This window comes from Denticeps clupeoides, chromosome 12, assembly GCF_900700375.1.
Source record: "Denticeps clupeoides chromosome 12, fDenClu1.1, whole genome shotgun sequence".
NCBI lineage: Eukaryota > Metazoa > Chordata > Actinopteri > Clupeiformes > Denticipitidae > Denticeps > Denticeps clupeoides.
In genome coordinates, this window is record NC_041718.1 from 11,884,000 (window position 1) to 11,901,886 (window position 17,887).

Below are 17,887 nucleotides of genomic sequence, written 5' to 3' on the forward strand. Positions count from 1 at the left end.
AGAGATTGATCTAGGATGTTGCTACACTCCAGGATTCAGCACCATGTTCGGGAGTTGTTCAATCACTAAGTAATTGCATTTATTAATGCAGTGCACACACAGTATAGATGTTGGAAGGGTTTAATTACAACGCAGGCCATAAGGGGAAAAAGTTTGATTTTGGGCCCAGGATGTGTATTGGGTATTGTGAACTTGTATTGAGAAGTTAGGCTTTGTCTGAGCAGAGAGAGGCAGGACTAATGAGAAGCATCTCGTGTGGAGCACACCGATGCTCCACTGAGGAGAAACAGCAGTGTGAGCACATATCGCTCTGCCTCCTTGTTTATGTATCCTCAGGAGAACCAAGTATTCTGTGGAAGTGCACGCCTGTGAACACACACAAACACAAACTTCTCTGCTCAACATCTGTCTGAGAAACACCAGTTCCCTCAGCCATGACACCACAACAAATTTGGACATGAATCGTGCCCAGCTCGCCTTCAAGCTAACTGATTCTGTCTGCACAGAAACATGAAAGGGAGGCGGGAGCTTAAAATTTTTCTAGAAAAAGCCCATGCTGATGCTGCTATGGATAAAGTGGACTGGCATGGGGGGGTTTAAAAGGGGAGACTGTGTAAACCCGGAGACGTTTTGCAGAGGAACACAGAGACCAATGAAAACGCATCTGGCTCACGTCTGATTCATATAAACCTCACAGCCAGCCAAAGCGCTGCTTCAGTCTGGCTGGTGGGGCGCTCTGAAGCCTTACGGCTCACACATTACATGCATCAATGAGGCTGGTGTGAAGAAATTGGCTACTATACAGGTTATACATTTAAACATTTTACCACAAATTATTCACACAAAATCCCAAATTCCCCACACAGGAGGTAAAGAACACAACCTGCATTAAAACCTGTGTATTGTACGTCAAGTGATGAAACACTTGCAAATCATTAAAAACTTATTTTGCTAACAATTATTTGCAATGAAATATTGGTATTATCTTGAAAACTATCACAGTATCACTTTCATTGGGGTCACATAATGTGCAGCCAAACTAAATCATGGCTCCAGTACTCCAGTACACGCAGCTGTAGTAATGGCGTTATTTTAGCATGTTAAATATTTCAGATTAAATGACTATTTACGGCCCTAAAATCCGTAGCATGAAGTACCAACCAAAGTAGCCACCAACAACTAATTATTATGACACCTTTATTATGTTTGTGTGTCCTGCCCTTACCCCACATATGGATTCCTGGACCTATTAAATGTGTTGCCTGCATAAAGTGATTTTGTGTTTGCTTATAGTCTGATATTCACCTTTAGATTTGGACCATGTCCCCCTTTTGTTTCTTGTTTATTACATTATCTTTTTTCACGTGCATTTGCGTTCATACTGTCACCATTTGTGACATCATTGCCTGTATTAATTGTCGCCACCTCAAGCCATGCTGAGATGCTCAGTGTGTACCTGGTTTGCTGCCCTCAGCCACAGACCCGTTGTAGACCTGGTTGCGGAACTCTGGCCGGTTGTCATTCATGTCGATGACATAGATGTAGAGGTCGATGGGGCTCTCCACCTGAATGCCATTCATGTCCACAGCGTGGGCCTTCACCTGCAACAGGAGGAGACACAGATAAAGCCTCTAAATCTATCTAGCCCAATCTAGCCCACCGGCACCCTGCAACTGCCCCACAGAGCTGGTTAATACGGCACATTAAAAAGACCCATGTTTCTTCTGAACGAATAATGCAATTCGCTTAACACGCTGTGATTCCCCCTGCTTTCCACGCCTGCCTGAGATGCATGCAAATGTGGAGATTAATCTGCAACAGAGATGGGACACACGCCTGCGAAGGGTCTGGTTCCTTGTATTACTTGTCAGATCTTTCTTTGAAAGCCCACGCAAAGGAATGTGATCTTTCCTGCCAGACAAACAGAACAGAGAAAAAGTATAATAATACAGTATAATAATCACAGCGTGCCAGTAAGCATCTTCCCAGAAGAACTCTAAGTGGGATTGAGGGAAAGCAGTGGAGTGTGTGTGTGTGAATGTGTGTGTGTGTGTGTGTGTGCTTCTGTCCTGCTCTCTCTTGGCCTGAGATTTATATTTGACGGTATTACATCCACAGGCCCAGTACATCAAACTATTATGCAGAAATACCACAGAGATATTAATCCATGGTGGAGGCGCCAATCATCAGCATTCCAGCTACTACATATCTGCATGGCAGACATCTGGCTTCATGAGAAAGTGATTCACGTCTCCTCTGACTTGAGAACGCACACACAGAAACACACACACACACACACACACACACACACACACACACACACACACATAAAGACGCACAGTGCTTTTCTGGGCTACTTGACATTCACAGAGGCAACATGTTTCCATAGGCCAGAGTCCAACAAAACAAATACACCACTAAACAGCATGAAATGTGCCAAACTAGTGCTCACAATCTGTTTTGCTCTGTTTCGTTTGCACTTGGCATGACTTAGAAGGGGCCGGTGGGGGTGAGATGTTTGCTGGGGGGGTGTCAGGGCAATATCAGAGGGTGTCAGCGGAACTTTGATCTGTCGGCCCGGAGGGCTGCGAGGACTGCAAATGCGTTACTGTTCTGCCATCACTGGCACGCTCGCTGGCAGGCTGAGGAACCGTGGCTGCAACCAGGGCGAGTCGGCGGGCACCGCCACACAGAGGATGCGGCTGATACTGCGACTGCCTCAGCCAGAGCAGAGCTGTCAACCTCTTCATCACCCCCCCAACACACACACACACACACACACACTGCATCTGGCCCTGGCTGACACACTCTTCACACACTGTTGGAAAAAAAAAGAACCAAAACGTCTTCCAGCCAATGAGGCTTCGCTGCTGCGCCCAGCCCTGGAGTTTATCTTCCCCACTTGCTGTTCTGTCAGAAGCTCCAGGCTTTGATGAATGATTAAATAAACTCTTGGGCACAGAACATATCAGTGAGTCACATCACCTTTGAGGTACTTGAAATATGATAAAATAGTGTGAGGAAAGAAATTGTCTCACACGTCGGCCTTCGGTATTGGATCCTTTGAAAGATCGACACACACACACACACACACACACACACACACACACACACACACACACCAAAAAAAATCTCTAACTCTGTCAACATTTTCTACCGACACTGCCTAATGTACCGAGCTGGTGATTATAGAAACACAAAGCAAAAAGTCACCCTGATGCCTGAAACGTGGGCAGATTCTCCCTATCATCTGTATGTAATGGTATCAGAGGGAATATGACCAATTCCACTAATGTGATTATGAGCCACATGAACAGCCTTATAAAAACAGAGCACGATTTCTGTGATACTTGACAGTTTTATGTAAAAAATGGGCACACGGGTTCTTGTTTTCCTGGTCCCCTGAACTTGACCACAATCTAAAAAAAAAATCCTTATAATGCGTTAAATTAAAATAATTATACTCTCCCATTATAATGAATCAACAATCATTAGAACTGGGCTAAAGGAGCAAAAACAGTCACAGTGGAGAACATGATCTCAGCTGTATTAATACATTTTTGAGCAAATAGTTATGAACTTATGATATATATATAGCAATCCTGTCAACGTGCCTTAAATCTGCATGCATTTTGGCATGTTAGGGTGCTGTAAGCTGCCCGCAGGGTCACACTCTAAGCAAAAAGTGCAGTCCGTGGGGTTGTGAGTGACAGCTGTCAGCTCCAGGGCTGAGGATGTGTTCTGAGCTGGAGCTGGCACAGTGGAAGAGGATGAGGATTTTACTGGCTGTAACAGCACACACTCCTTCGTGGGGAATGTGTGGAGATTTTAAACTTTATTTTAGCAGGTGGTGCTAAAATGGGTGGCGCTACAAAGCATGGATAAAGTGTATTTAAAGTCATGCATTATAGTTCAATTACTTCTGATGGCGTGTCACACCATTCCACTGCATGGTACTAGTTTGACTCAGCTTGACTCGTTTTAGGCTCTGGGCACAATCTTTCTTCATTATGCAGAAACACCTAGATGCACTACATCCCCTTATCTTAACAAAGAGGAAAAATGTAGACCCTTCAAAACCTAAAAATGAATAATTCAATTAAAATTAAATTACAAATATATACATTGGAAGTACATTTTACTATGAATATGTAATGTGTCTATGTAATGAATTCTTTCGCTATGTATATACATCTGTGATTTCCTACCCCCATCTGGCTTATGATAATGTGTACATCCAACTTCCTTGAGGCAAATCCTCCCTGCAGGCTGGTGAAGATTTCCACTGTAATTTAAACTATTATAACGAACACATAATGTATAGTACTGTAAGTTTGTAAAACACAGTTGCCATCTAAAGAGGCATGGTGGGTTATAAAGCTCAGAGACCACAAATACTTTAAGAATATAAATAGCTTGAGTACATTGCGCTAACTTTCATGAAGGAGATGATGAGGAATGGCAGAGAGTAGAGCCGTCTGACATGACCAAACAGACAGCTCCAGACACAAGGAGGGCAGGCGGCGGTTTGATTTGATTCCCCTCTGGAGAAGGCGCTATAAAAATGCCTGTTCATTAACACTGACATCCCCACATGAGTCAACACTTTTCCCCGACTGCAGTCTGCCAGAAATCCAGCATCTAATTGACAGTTTGACTAAGTGCAAAAATATGTTTTGTCAAAGCAATGCTTCTTTTCACCCACAATGTCTCATCATTCAAAAAGTCGTGTGTTGCAGTCCTGACCAGCTCCACCTACAGAAGGCTGCATTCCAGGGGTGGAGCCAGATCTGAATCCAGTATTTGGAAAACCACAAAAAGTGGATTTTCACAAATTTAATTTCAAACAAATATTTTTTATAATTTTCTGTATTCAGGAAGAATAAAGCACTTGAACTGATAAACACTGTATTGTTCTGGTTTTGTTCCTTTAGCCATATTTTAACTTCAGTGAACATAGCATACCCATCACACACGGGCTACTTGACACCAGTTCTCAACTATCAATTTTTCTGAAAATATAAAAAGTCAGGACAAAACAGTACAGCCTGTATGTGCATTCATGTCAGTGGTTATACATTTCTTATTGGCTATAATACAAATAAGCATGTAACTGTACATACATTAAAATGGCTCACTGAACATGTATGTTAATATAAAACATTAAAAAAGAACAAAACACAGTGAGACATATTTTGTCTGAATAAAAAAACTGTACAAAACAATTTTGCTGCCTCAACAAAAACAAAATTAGTCTCGCTGCATTCACTGAGGAAACATGATTAATTTGTATGCAGTACCAATCCAAAGGTTGGACACATCTACTCTTATGGAGACTAAGAAGGAAGCAATTTTTAATCCAATGCAAGAAACATATTTACTCTTTTTAAGCAGCAGAAAGTGAAATATGTTTAATGAATCTTTTTTTTCCCCACAGGGGTCTCTTTTTACCTTCTTGACAGCTTTGTTCGCGTTTGTCACTATCCAAAGCTTCTAAACTCAATTATTAAACTCAAGGAGCATCATATTTTAAGAATTAGTAATAAGTATGAATCAAACCACAAACAAATTTTCATGTTCCAAAACACTTGTGTTTGTCTAGATGGAAGGCCAGGACCCAATTTACAACTTGCACAAACAAAAGGTCTGGATTATGGTGATGTTACATGTATGTTACATGATTACATGTGTGCATAAAAAAAAACAATCATACTCAAATAATGCATGTTAAGATGTCAAAAACAATTAAAGACAGAGTCTTTCACAGAGTCATATCTAGATATAGGCCAAGGTGTAAGCAAGCACTACTTCTGGAGCAGCACCACCTAACCTACTTTCAGTGTTTGCAAAGCTAGCATCCAAAGAGCAGCTGCAGATGGCAGAGTGTCACAGCAAACTTGGCCCTCCCAAAATGTTATTGATTGCCATCAGATAAAGCAAATCCATCACTTTCATGGGAATCTGTGCTCTCCTGAGCAGCTCTGCCAACACAGAGTTTATTAGTGTCTGTTTATGCAATGTGCATCAACAATCATTATGACAGTAAGAATATGTGAGTGAGAAATTGCAACCAGAGGCCAGGATGAAATGCCAGGAATGCAAATACAACACAGTAGGTGTTGCATCTTCAAAACTGTTCCATCATATCAGGCTTATAAGAAATCTGATGCAATAAAATGTACATTCATGTAATTTCACTTAAACTATATGCTTTGGCATTCATTGTGTCGTCAAAAAATAAATTTAAAATGACAGACCTTACAGTCATTAAATTTTTGCTCATTTTATCCCAGAGCGGAGGAGGGATGCTCATTACTTACGTGATATGAAGCCCTTTCTTCTCGGTCCAGGGGCCTGGTCACAAACATTTTCCCTGCTACTGGGTCAATGTTGTACACATCATTGGGTGGCTGGTCAGCCCCAGCTCCTGTGATGCTGTAGCGGATCTGGATGTCACGGTCCTTGTCAGAACGGATCTGCAATGGGAAGAGAATGGGTCTGACCATCAATTTTCAAAACATTAAACAAGGCAATGCATCACTTGCATTGAGCTGCTAATTCTGTTCCATTATTACTTTGTGTCTATCTATTAAATATTTATACAAATATAAATATCTATTAAATATTTAGATTATTGATAATCCTCAGACTGAGCAGAGTGACACTGTGACTATGCTACATAATCATAAATCCATTTTAGTTAAACAATTAATGTGTTAATCACATATATGTTAATTTATAAAAATTTAATGTTTAAAAAATAAATTAATGCCATTAACGCAGCTGTATTTGGTTTATTTCCTGTGTGGGGTTTGACTTAAGACACGGATGTAGAATTCCTACATAAAGATAGAAAATGAATCATGATTAATCAGCCATAAAAATGATATAAAATTAGGTTGCAGTTTCCAAAAAAGAAACAGGAAGGTTTGAAAATAGTATGAAAATATAAAGGGAAAATTATCATTCACTATAACTAATGACCATTTGTTGGAGATCAGAGATCTAAAGTCTTTATGAGGACACAAATTGCTAAATGACAACCTGCAGCTATGGTAATTAAATAAATGACCCAACACAGCTCTCAGGGACCGTATGAGACGTTTCTGGATAGTGGGAATTAACAATGTTTCACTTCACAGGTGTTTCTCTGTTAAACAGGATGTGCGGACTGCTACCAAGACCCCAGAATAGCCAAGATCTCAGATAGCTCCTCTGCATAAGAAACAGTCTTACACATATTAATGGAAAGTGCAAAAGTCTAATATTAAATGTGTTAGACAAGTGACATTTCTGGTTAAAATTTAAAATAAACAACACTGGCACCTTTCATTTGTTTTTAACACTTGAAAGTGAAAGTGAAGTGATTGTCATTGGGAAACACTGCCGCACAGCACACGGTGACACAACGAAATGTGTCCTCTGATTTTAACCATGCTTTTAACCCTTGGTGAGCAGCGGGCAGCCATGAAAGGCGCCCGGGGGACAGTGTGTGGGGACAGTGTGCTCAGTGGTACACCTCGGTGACTCAGAGCCGGCAACCTTCTGATTACGAGACCGCTTCCTTACCCACTAGGCTACCACTGCCCACCACTTTGCCGTGTATTCAGAAAACACCCATAACAAAGGCACTGTGTGATTTTAAGTCTATGTGACTTTGAATATTATGGTCAGGCATGGTGAGGTAAATTAATGTGACATGATTATTGTCACTAATGAAAAACAAATGTCACAAAAACAAATAGCTGCACAAGACTTGTAAATTAAGCAAAGGAATGACATACAACACACAGCAACATGCCATACTAATTTAGCAGCACAAATGTCAATGACCCTAACAAAGACAGTATTATATTGAAGCCCTTTCCTCGTTATAATAACACCAAAATAATTTGGCTGGGCTTCAGAAGTTCCTTAATGATACAGGGGTTAAGGCTGGTCAAGTTCATCTTAATTTCATCCTTGCACCAGAAGAAGACTGAAAATGTTGGAATGCGCGGTGCAGTAGAAAAAGCCTGAAACGGCCAGACTGGCCCCCCAGTGAGCGGAAAACTCACAGTAAGCGGTCTGCAGCTAAATGAATTCCTGTTTATGAATGCAGAGCCTCGATGTTTGGTTGGATCATAGTGTGTGGTTATGGCTGTGAACTTGGGAAGAGTGACGCAGCAGGTGAAGGGACGTTTGAAGACTTGAATCTAAAATCACAAACCTCCGCCTGCACTCTGTAAGTAGTAATACTTAACACACATAAAGACCTACACAGACCCAGGGACATACACACCACCACACAAGGACAAAACTTACACACATGCATACATGCACAAACTGCGAGTCACAGAAGAAATTATTCATCATATAAGGCCACACGCTACACTCTTCCTTTCCTACAATTACAGGGTTACAGGTCTGGACACCATGCATGAAAATGCAATTATTTCATCTGTCGAGCAGCAACAGTCTTTTGCATAAGACCTTGATACCCCTCTCAATTTTTCACAGAACCCACCCACTCCCACACACAACCTGCCGATGGATTGACTCCCCGAACCCCCGGTCACAGCCAATCAGACAGCTGGCTTTTAACAAGTCATGCTTACAAAGATCACGTTAGGTTTGCTCCCACTGTTAAAGAAAAAGAAACACAGATTCCAGAAATCAAAACAACAAAAATAAAATGAGAATATGCACAAGAGGCTTTAAATTGGCATGAACCACAGCACACATCAAAGTGCTTCTGCATTCAATATTTCATCAGCTATGGTACCCTGTGAGTGTACCCCTGAAATTCTCACCTGCAGCACACAAGCCACTCAACCGCATACTTCGCGTCTGTAAATCATGTGAGGCGCCTGGGTGCTTCTCGCCAAAGTGGCTCACTAAAAATTTCAAGAGCTCAGCAGACTGTCACACCTCATATCACAGAGCAGAATGTAAAATAAACTGGATGCTTATGCTAATTTTATTGTCCATTTGACCCATTACCATAAATATAAAATGAAATATCAGTCAAATCAGTGCCACTTGTATTTATAGGTATTTATTTGACAGATCTATGAATTAGAGGGCTACATGCTACACAATCTATTTATCTTCCATAAGGTAACACAGGGAATTATGCCACCTACTCACAATGAATGATTGCCGACAAAGACAAGTGATGTGAGTTGTATGCAGTTTGTAAGGAAAAAATTACTAAGGGTCAAGAAATGGACAGGTACTTTACATCTGCGCTCAATCGGCCGCAGGCCATTGGCCAACCCAACCAGACATTTAGCACACTAGATATCTGGGCACACTAGACCATGAGTCTGTAAATGTGGTCTGCAACAAGTAGCAACCTCATAAATCTAAAGCAGGCTTCAGAGGGCTGGTTTACTTCTGGAAAATGGTGTTGATGTGACCCATGGTCCAGGTGGGTCACGGTGAAATGAAATGAGACTTTTCTTCAAGTTATTTTCTTTTTTAGACACATCCTTGGCTGTCTTCAGAAAGTGATGATCTGATTTGTCTCCACTTCTTAACAAAAGCTAATCCATCAGCACATCTACTGCAAATAAAATATGCCTCAATGTTTAAAAGATCACAGGAAAAATCTGTGACTGTATTGATATCTTGACATTTCTGGGAGACTACAGCCACTTCCACAAGTGCACAAGGGCAGGGAACAATCAAGAATCCGAAAATGGCTGCACTAATTTTAGCATAAAAAAATGAATCCACCTGAGGCATTATGTCACGTCCCATAGGGCCACTTAATGAAAGCTTCTCATATCTATGGACGGAATAAACGAGGAGACATGCCTGCTCTCCCTCTTGGAAAGGCTGCTAGATTGAGCTGCTTGAACCCACTGTTAATGAAGAAAGCTGGTTTTATCTTCCTTCTTGTTAGAGAACAAAACGAGTGAGGTGGATGCATGGGAGGGGGGGGCGGAATGTAAAGGACTCCCTTGCTCTCTTCTTCTCAGAGCGGACCAGATGCTGGATAAACGACCCCCATTTGTAGTGGTTCAGAGTGATTTTCCCCCTCACTGACAACTTGTCAGGTCCTAGAGGAGATCTTATCTAAGCTTCAACTGCAGAGCAGTCCAAATCAAACCTTGGATTTGTGTGCCATTTAGCGTGGCAGGGAGGAAGTGGCGCACTCACACTTTCTCAACCCGTCGGAATACATTTCCATTTGTTTAACTTTTGGTGGCTTATTCTGTAATTAGGTTTCCCCAGTGATGCTTGTTTCTTCCCCTCCCATCTACGCCTGCCTTCAAAATTGTTGTGGAGTCCTGGTGAAGGTTAACTTGACTGTGAAGGGTACACTTCTATTCAGCTGGTGCAAAGAGGTCTGCATCTAGTTTTGTCTGACCTCCACAAAGAAGAATGAACCCCAGTAAATTGTGTTCCTTATGATATGGTAACTGAATTAATTTCTATCCTATTATCCTAAATCAGGAGTCTACCATCCCCTGATCTCTAGGGGCTCTACCATCCTACAGGTTTTTGAATTGGCCCCAATCGTCCCAGCAACCCATTATCAGCAACCATCTCCACAATTTAGCTATTTTAAAAATTTCACCAGTTTCTGTTCCAACATGTGAGAACCTCTGGGTTGTAATTATTATAGTGAAAAATGGTAAAACACTTTGATGAAACAACCCAGAACATGTTATGTATTGTGTTTTGTCACATTTAACAGAGAACAATATGTATTGAAAATTTTAGTGTAGACAAATTACTCTAAAGTGGTCGTGATGTAAAACCCCCTAGTCCCATATTTATTATTATGTTAATAGTTCTTAGCAATGCCTTGCACTGCCCTGAGACCAACATGAGACTGTCATTCGGGATCTCGATGACTTAAATCATGCATTAAAATGGACTTAGGACCCCTACTATATATTAGAAAAAAATAGCTTGAGGTGAACGAAAAAACTGAGAATTGTCACATCTCCAGGCATAATGATGAAAGATATGCAAAAGCAGGACATTGTATAGTTTAAGACAGGGGTTTTCAGCCCAATTCCATAGAGGACCCCCAGCTGGAATGTTTTACGCCCAACACATGCTACCTCCACACACTTTAATTTGTATTAAGAATTTCCTGAGCTTGTAGGGGCTAGTATAAAAACATTCTGGTTTAAAAATTGTAACATTGCTCAGGTAGACTGTGTTTGACTTCATTATGTAAGCTTTTATAGCTCCTGTTGCTCCTGTTCTGTCCAAGCAGAACTATATGTATGGGAAAATTCTGGCATAACAGCATTATATTATCCCTTTTCAAAGTTCATCACATTATGTTTCAGCCGTTCCGTATGTCACGACCCACTGTCAGAGATGCTTTTAGCAAAATTTTACCCAAGTGGATTATAGTCCAGTTAAGGGAGGATCTCAGAAGAAAAGTTGGAGGCAGGAAGTTTCTGATGGCTGGAAAAGTTCACAACAGGATTTCTAGGGTCTGAATCAGTTCAACATTAAAAAAAAATCAGCACAACAGTCTTCTCCAAAGCACATCCTGCAAAGATCAATGCAAGTGCACACCACGGAATCCTCAAATAAGTTATAGAGAACCCAAATACAACAGCAGCAGGCCTGCAGGCATCTCATGCTCACCTTTATCTGTGAGTCTAGACATTAGTGTGTCTTAACAAAAACAAGTGGGGTTGTCAGTCAACATCATGCAGGAAACCACCTGGATGATCTACTGGAAAATTAAGTTAAACTACACAATAACCTACTTCCGGAACGTTCTTTAATGAGCGCAAAGGGAACCTTCTGAATGTGGTCAAATGGATTTATTCATAGAATAGGTGGATAACAAAGGTATCAGACCTCAGTCACAAACATTTATGTGAGTCTCCATGTAACATTTACAGTTTATGACATGACCTAGATGTGGAGCAATTTATCATCATGTTCAGGAAACTATTTCTGAAAGGTCCTATTTATAGCATGAATTTCATAAGGCACAACTTGTAAGGCATTTATGAAATATCTATGTTATATATACAGCATTAACAACAGCTAAATATGAGAGTAGGTGGAATGTCTCAAAGTCATTTAAAGTTCAGAATACAGGAACTGATGACAGCCAAAAAAAAAGGCTGTTGTAAGAAGACAATTCCCCCGAAAGCTCATATCCCATAGATCCCTGCGTGTAATCTTCCTGCGATGGCTTTCATTTCGATAATACTCCATCTGTATGGTACCTTTGTTGCTTTTGTTTCATGTCAGCAAAGCTGTAACCCTACATGCTTTCTTACCCCCCTCCAACATCAAATCCAGCATCATGTCTGAGTTTTGTTTCTCTTTGATCCTGCCTGTTGTATTGCTTCAAAGAGCGGACAGGAGTGATTCTCCTTTGTCTTGATGAAATTCAAATGCTTACACATTCAAACATACACACTCCTGTGAGATCAACATGAACAATTATGGATGATAATTGAGAAATAATGATTGTGAACCCCTTTTGTGTCTTAAAGGACAAACATTTGAAAGTCTAAAGAATATTTTTCATGCAAAGTCTTCCTAAAGCAATACGTAACAAGCAGTGCTATTAGGAGCTATTTGGCAGGGTGATAAGTAGCAACTAAACACACTGGCTACATGATTACACACTAGGGTGACAGTACTTTTGCCGTCCAAAAGTAGGGCATAGCACACATTACTGCAGTTGCAGTAGTCATTTTCATCTGGAGGGGGAACAATTACTTCAGCGCTTAGCACACCTAGTGACAGCTCATTTTAGCACCATGGACAGCACCTCAGCATGCCGCTTAAGCCTGTCTGTTTTAATGCTGTCTTTTATGTCCACACTTCCATCATGTGCAGGTTAAAAAATTCCCTTTACAGTCTGTACAACATGCAAGCAGTAGGCCTTCTTAAAAAAAAAAAAAAAAATTATGTTTTTATTTATTTATTTAAATTTTTTTGTGCAATTGAGCAACTACTAGGAAATTATCAGAAGGTACATAGTGAGACAATGGTTTGCCAGGGTCTTTATGGTTGCCAGGGTCCTTTTCTTTGGTGTGATGTGCTGGGTGATGAGCACAGCAAAAAAAAAGGACTCATCCAGGCTGGAAAAGCTAATCAGGAGAGCTAGCTCTGAGGTTGGCATGAAATTGGACACTCTGGCAACAGTGAAGACGGCTCTGAACAAACTGCTGGCAATTATGGACAATTTTAGACACCCTCTGCACACTGTCATAAACAAGCAGAGGAGCCTTTTCAGGAACCGGATGCTTCTCCCCAAGTCCAGAAACAAAAGATTTAAAATCTCCTTTGTCCCACAAGCCATTGAACTGTTCAACTCCTCGGTAGAGGGCAGGACAGAGGAGGATGGGGAGGAGCAGGAACAGTTAGCCTAACCAAACATAAACTGGACAATGAAACATTAATATTGACTGGGACACATGACTGTGGAATTAACATGTCAATAATTCTTTAATTGTTTCTATCGCCACCAAAATTTATTTAGTGTTTAGAGTTTAGTTAGTGCTTTGGTGTTATTAGTTAGTTTGTGTTTTTGTGTAATTTTAAAAAATATGTATTTTAGTATATCTTTTTTAATTCTCATATTCCTTACATCACTTTATATTCTTTCTTATATTCTATACAGGTGTACTACTGCAAAAAAAAAAAAAAAACGGAATTTCCCAGTGTAACCTTACCAAATTTTTACCTACCTACTTTTCTGCAGATGTGCTGGGGTTTGTTCAATTGTGTCAGGCCAAAGGATATATATATAAGTTGAAGTTGAAGTTTATTGTCATATGTACAAAGTACAGCATACAGAGCACAATGAAATTCTTCCTTGAAAACCCCTCCCTCGCAGACATGATACACAGAAGACATAGAAGACAAACTGGTGCAGCAGAAATAAATAATAGTCATAACTACACAATATGAAACACGATCTTTAATCATGTTTAATGATGTGATTGAAATCATCCTAAATTAAATAGCTGTCAATCACAAAGTTCATAAAAAAGTATCATTAAGGTTTGTTTTGGTGGACAGAAATAATTTTACGCTTCTCTTCTTCTAGATACAACTACTTTCACTCATTATCATGTAGTCCTGTTTCTCAGAGTTGCAGATGCCGGTGGCCATCCTAGGACAATGGACTCACACACGTACAGTAAATTTACAGTCAGCGATCCATGACTTGGGATGGCAGGAGGAAATCAACACCCACACGGGCAGAACATACAAACTAGCGGCATCGATTTCTACTTTTATCTATTTATCTTGTTTTATTGGAAAACGCTATACTACCAGCTCCAAAATATTGCCCAGTGAGCTACAGCCATGTCCAGAAGCTAGGATAACATGGATGCACATAACCAATAACTACAGTAGCTCACTTTTTAAATAACAGTATCCTAGTAAAACAGGACATTATAGATCCTTTCTTGGCAGACTTTGAGCAGGTTACTATGGTTACACAGATATCCAAATTACATCAATTTTAACGTTCACTCAGATTTCAGTATTCACCAGACCCTGGAATTAACTGCACAAGAAGCAGTTAGACAGACATTTCTCCTAACGGCCACTTAAAGTTTTAGGACCTGTGAACCAACTCATTACAAACTTTACTTCGTTTATCAGAGGATTGGAACTCAGCCTGACATGAACAAGGCCTTTCCAGGAAAAGAATATGACTGATGTAAAATGTCATGGCTGAGCCACGCGGCGAAAAATCCCTAAAATGATCTGAAAGCCGTGGAGGTGGAGGTGTTTTAAAAGTAGGCGCAGTGGTGAGAGCTCCATTTTAATATTTCTCAAGTGGGAGCTGGTGACAGGCGCAGTTGCAGCCGGCCGTCCCTGATCCCATAAAGACGGGCTGTGTCTACGGCTCTGCGGGCTCTCCATACTCCATTATGGATCTCAGGCCTGGATGGGAAATGAATAGAGCGCACTGACAGGATTCAGAAATATGGATTTTCTCTTTTGCCGCTTCCTCTCTTAAACTCTCTCGGAACAGACACCTCGGAGAGAGGCTCCATCAATATAAATGAGAGGCTGACACCATGTGAGATGAAAGATTCCTTGGTGCCGATATTGAAATTTAAACCTTGGTGTTCTATTGTATTTGTATGTGGCTTATCGGATATCTGAAAGCTCTGTCTGGTCCCACCGCTACGCCACCTAATCCCATAAAGCAATTAGCTGGCTAATAGAAATAAATAATAACATTTTTTTAAGCAATGCAGCGTTTAATATGATTGAAAAAAAGCACACTGATCGTTTCTTAAATCTGATCTGTACAATCTAAATCCGAACAAACCATGCAGCAAGGGCTGCAATCAAGCAGATCTTCTGTCAGCATGATAGGCTGATCTGCTTTGGTGTAAGAAAAGGAGAAGGAGGCGAACGGGAGGCAGGAAGAGATCCTCCATCACAGAAGCGCTGAGGACAGCAGATCCAGCAGCCATCTGCACACCCTGAACATCTAGCACATAAGGCTCTGATGACAAACCTAGCAACAGAGAACCTTCGCTGTTAACTTCGCTTTCTGGCTTCTAAGTTGAACTGAGTTCAAAAATATGGATCCAGGACAAAAGAACCCCCACCAAACATCACTGATTTTACGCAGATTACTTCTATTTGTTTCTAATGCTCCCCGTGGGGCGCTAGAGATATGGTGGTGTGCCATCGTTGCAATGCGTGACTTTTTAATCTGTGAGAAAAAGAATGGCTGGCTGGCACATTTGCTGGCCACTGCCTTGGCGCTGGATCGATGCCGCTTGAAATTCCAGGTGGCAGGTGGTGCTGCACAACAGAGACATCAGTGCAAACTGTAAAAATCAACAGAGGGATTGTGTTTGCCCATCCGCACATGAGCTTAAACACACTGGCAATGGCGTGCTGTAGCAGAGGCTCATTAGAATACGTAGCACCACACAATGTGGACCAAGCAATCCAATATATGATAAAAAAATATTTTCTCACTTTGATATGAACAAAAAAAATATATTTTTTTGCCTTCTGTCACCAACGACCGCAGACGCGGTGACATATGACCAAGCATGATGTTTACAGGAGGAGGGGCAGTTTCAGAACAATTTATATTGTTCAATGTTTTATTCTCAAAAAGTTTCAGTCCCAAATATCTGGAACCTGAAGTGATATGAACCTGAAAAACTGAAATTAAATAAACAGGACTAGCTAATATTTATCAATAAAGCACAATATTTACTGCTGAAGTATTTAATAAAATCATTATATTTAGTATTTGTTTTGTTTGGAACATCTAAGGCAAAACTGTACTGTGATGGCTGTCATGCTGCACAAGCACAAGGCCCTAAGGAGTTAGAAAGGAAGAAATAGGGAAACAAGGCACAAGTGAGCATAATAAAATGTGATCAAACAAATAATCAGGATGCAAAAAGATGGTCTATGGTCTGATTATGGTCATTCCCTTGCTATCAGTTAAATTTCTTAAAACTCTATAAGCCCCTGCCAAATATCTGGAGGCAAAAGCAGTGGTGTTGACAACACATGAATAGAGGGGAAGAAATCACAACTGCAATTGCTGCATTAGTAGAGCAATTAGAATGGAGTTCTGAATATGGCTTATGCTGGCTTTCTCCACACATTAACAAAGGAACCAAATCCCCATGGTCTCCCAGCTTGGAGAAAAGACCAAATAAAGTCATTAAGCCTGAAGTAAGGAGCCTGGCACGTTCCCTTTTCCTCCTGACTGTAAACGTGGGAAGAGGCGGCCAACTCGGCTTGTCTTCTCTTGCTGTTAAAAAGGACAGAAGCAGCACTGGGAGTCCCTGGGGAGCATTAAGTCATTTAATGAGTGCTTTCTGTCCAGACCCTCTGTTTTCTTATTTATTTTTTCCAGTTCACAAGAACAGTGGGCAGTTCTTGTGGGACAGAGGAGTAGAGAGGGCCAGTGTGTGTAATTATAATAGAAATGTGCACAATGCTTGGCAGGAGAGAGGCGGTGCGGCTTTATGCAGTTGCTGCACTTCTACTCATCTCTCCAAAACCCATAAAAACCTAGATGCCTAATCATCTGGTATTTCACAGAAAAAGTCATTTGTTTTGGTCATTTAACAAAAAAATTCCAACCCTTCAACCCAGTAAAGTATTAACTGTATTGATCTGATTTGTTAATTTTTGAGATTCAAAATTGTCATTAGTTATAAACTACAATTGAGAGCATCAAATGTCTAAGGAATTCAACACTGATGAAGATTTACAGTATATACCAAATATATGAAGAATTTTTTAGAAAGTGAGAAGTGAAAGTGAAGTAATTGTCATTGTGATACACTGCAGCACAGATGGCACAACGAAATGTGTCCTCTGCTTTTAACCATCACCCTTAGTGAGCAGTGTGCAGCCATGACAGGCGCCCAGGGAGCAGTGAGTGGGGACGGTGCTTTACTCAGTGGCACCATGGCGATTCTGACAACTGACAACCTTCTGATTACGGGGCCGCTTCTTTAACTGCTAGGCCACCACTGCCCCTAGAGGGAGTAATTAAAACACTTTCATAAAAAAAAATTTGGCCCCATATAATTTAAAATGTTTTTAGGAGAAAAAACAGGCTAATAGAGACACATTAGTATGCAGATAATCATTTTATTGTGTGTTACCTGGGCTGTTACTCCTATACACTTTCAACTCACAATATTTGAGTCACATTAGGCATAGAATTTTAATATAAATGCTAAATGTCAGACTAACACAAATATGTTATATGTAATGTAATATGAATATGTAAGACAAATATATATAAATGATTATGTAATTATGCTTAATCCTAAGAACCTAGCACAGACACACACATGCATGCACACCTGGACAGTTCATGCCCCAGGGGGCCAGTTGAGAGACTGACGGTGAGGCCACGGTCATCCGGAGTCCAGCCAGAGCA

At 40.7% G+C, this 17,887-nt stretch overlaps 1 protein-coding gene across 2 annotated transcripts in view; it reads right to left on the reverse strand.

Annotated features, from left to right (window-relative positions):
- Positions 1 to 17,887, reverse strand: part of cdh4 (cadherin 4, type 1, R-cadherin (retinal)) — a 186,683-nt gene that overhangs the window by 49,066 nt on the left and 119,730 nt on the right. For both annotated transcript variants that reach the window (XM_028999309.1, XM_028999310.1), the window contains 2 exons: positions 6,321 to 6,476; positions 1,457 to 1,601 (listed from right to left, as the gene is read on the reverse strand). In XM_028999309.1, coding sequence (XP_028855142.1) covers positions 1,457 to 1,601; positions 6,321 to 6,476 — 301 coding nt within the window. The remainder of the gene's footprint in view (positions 1 to 1,456; positions 1,602 to 6,320; positions 6,477 to 17,887) is intronic.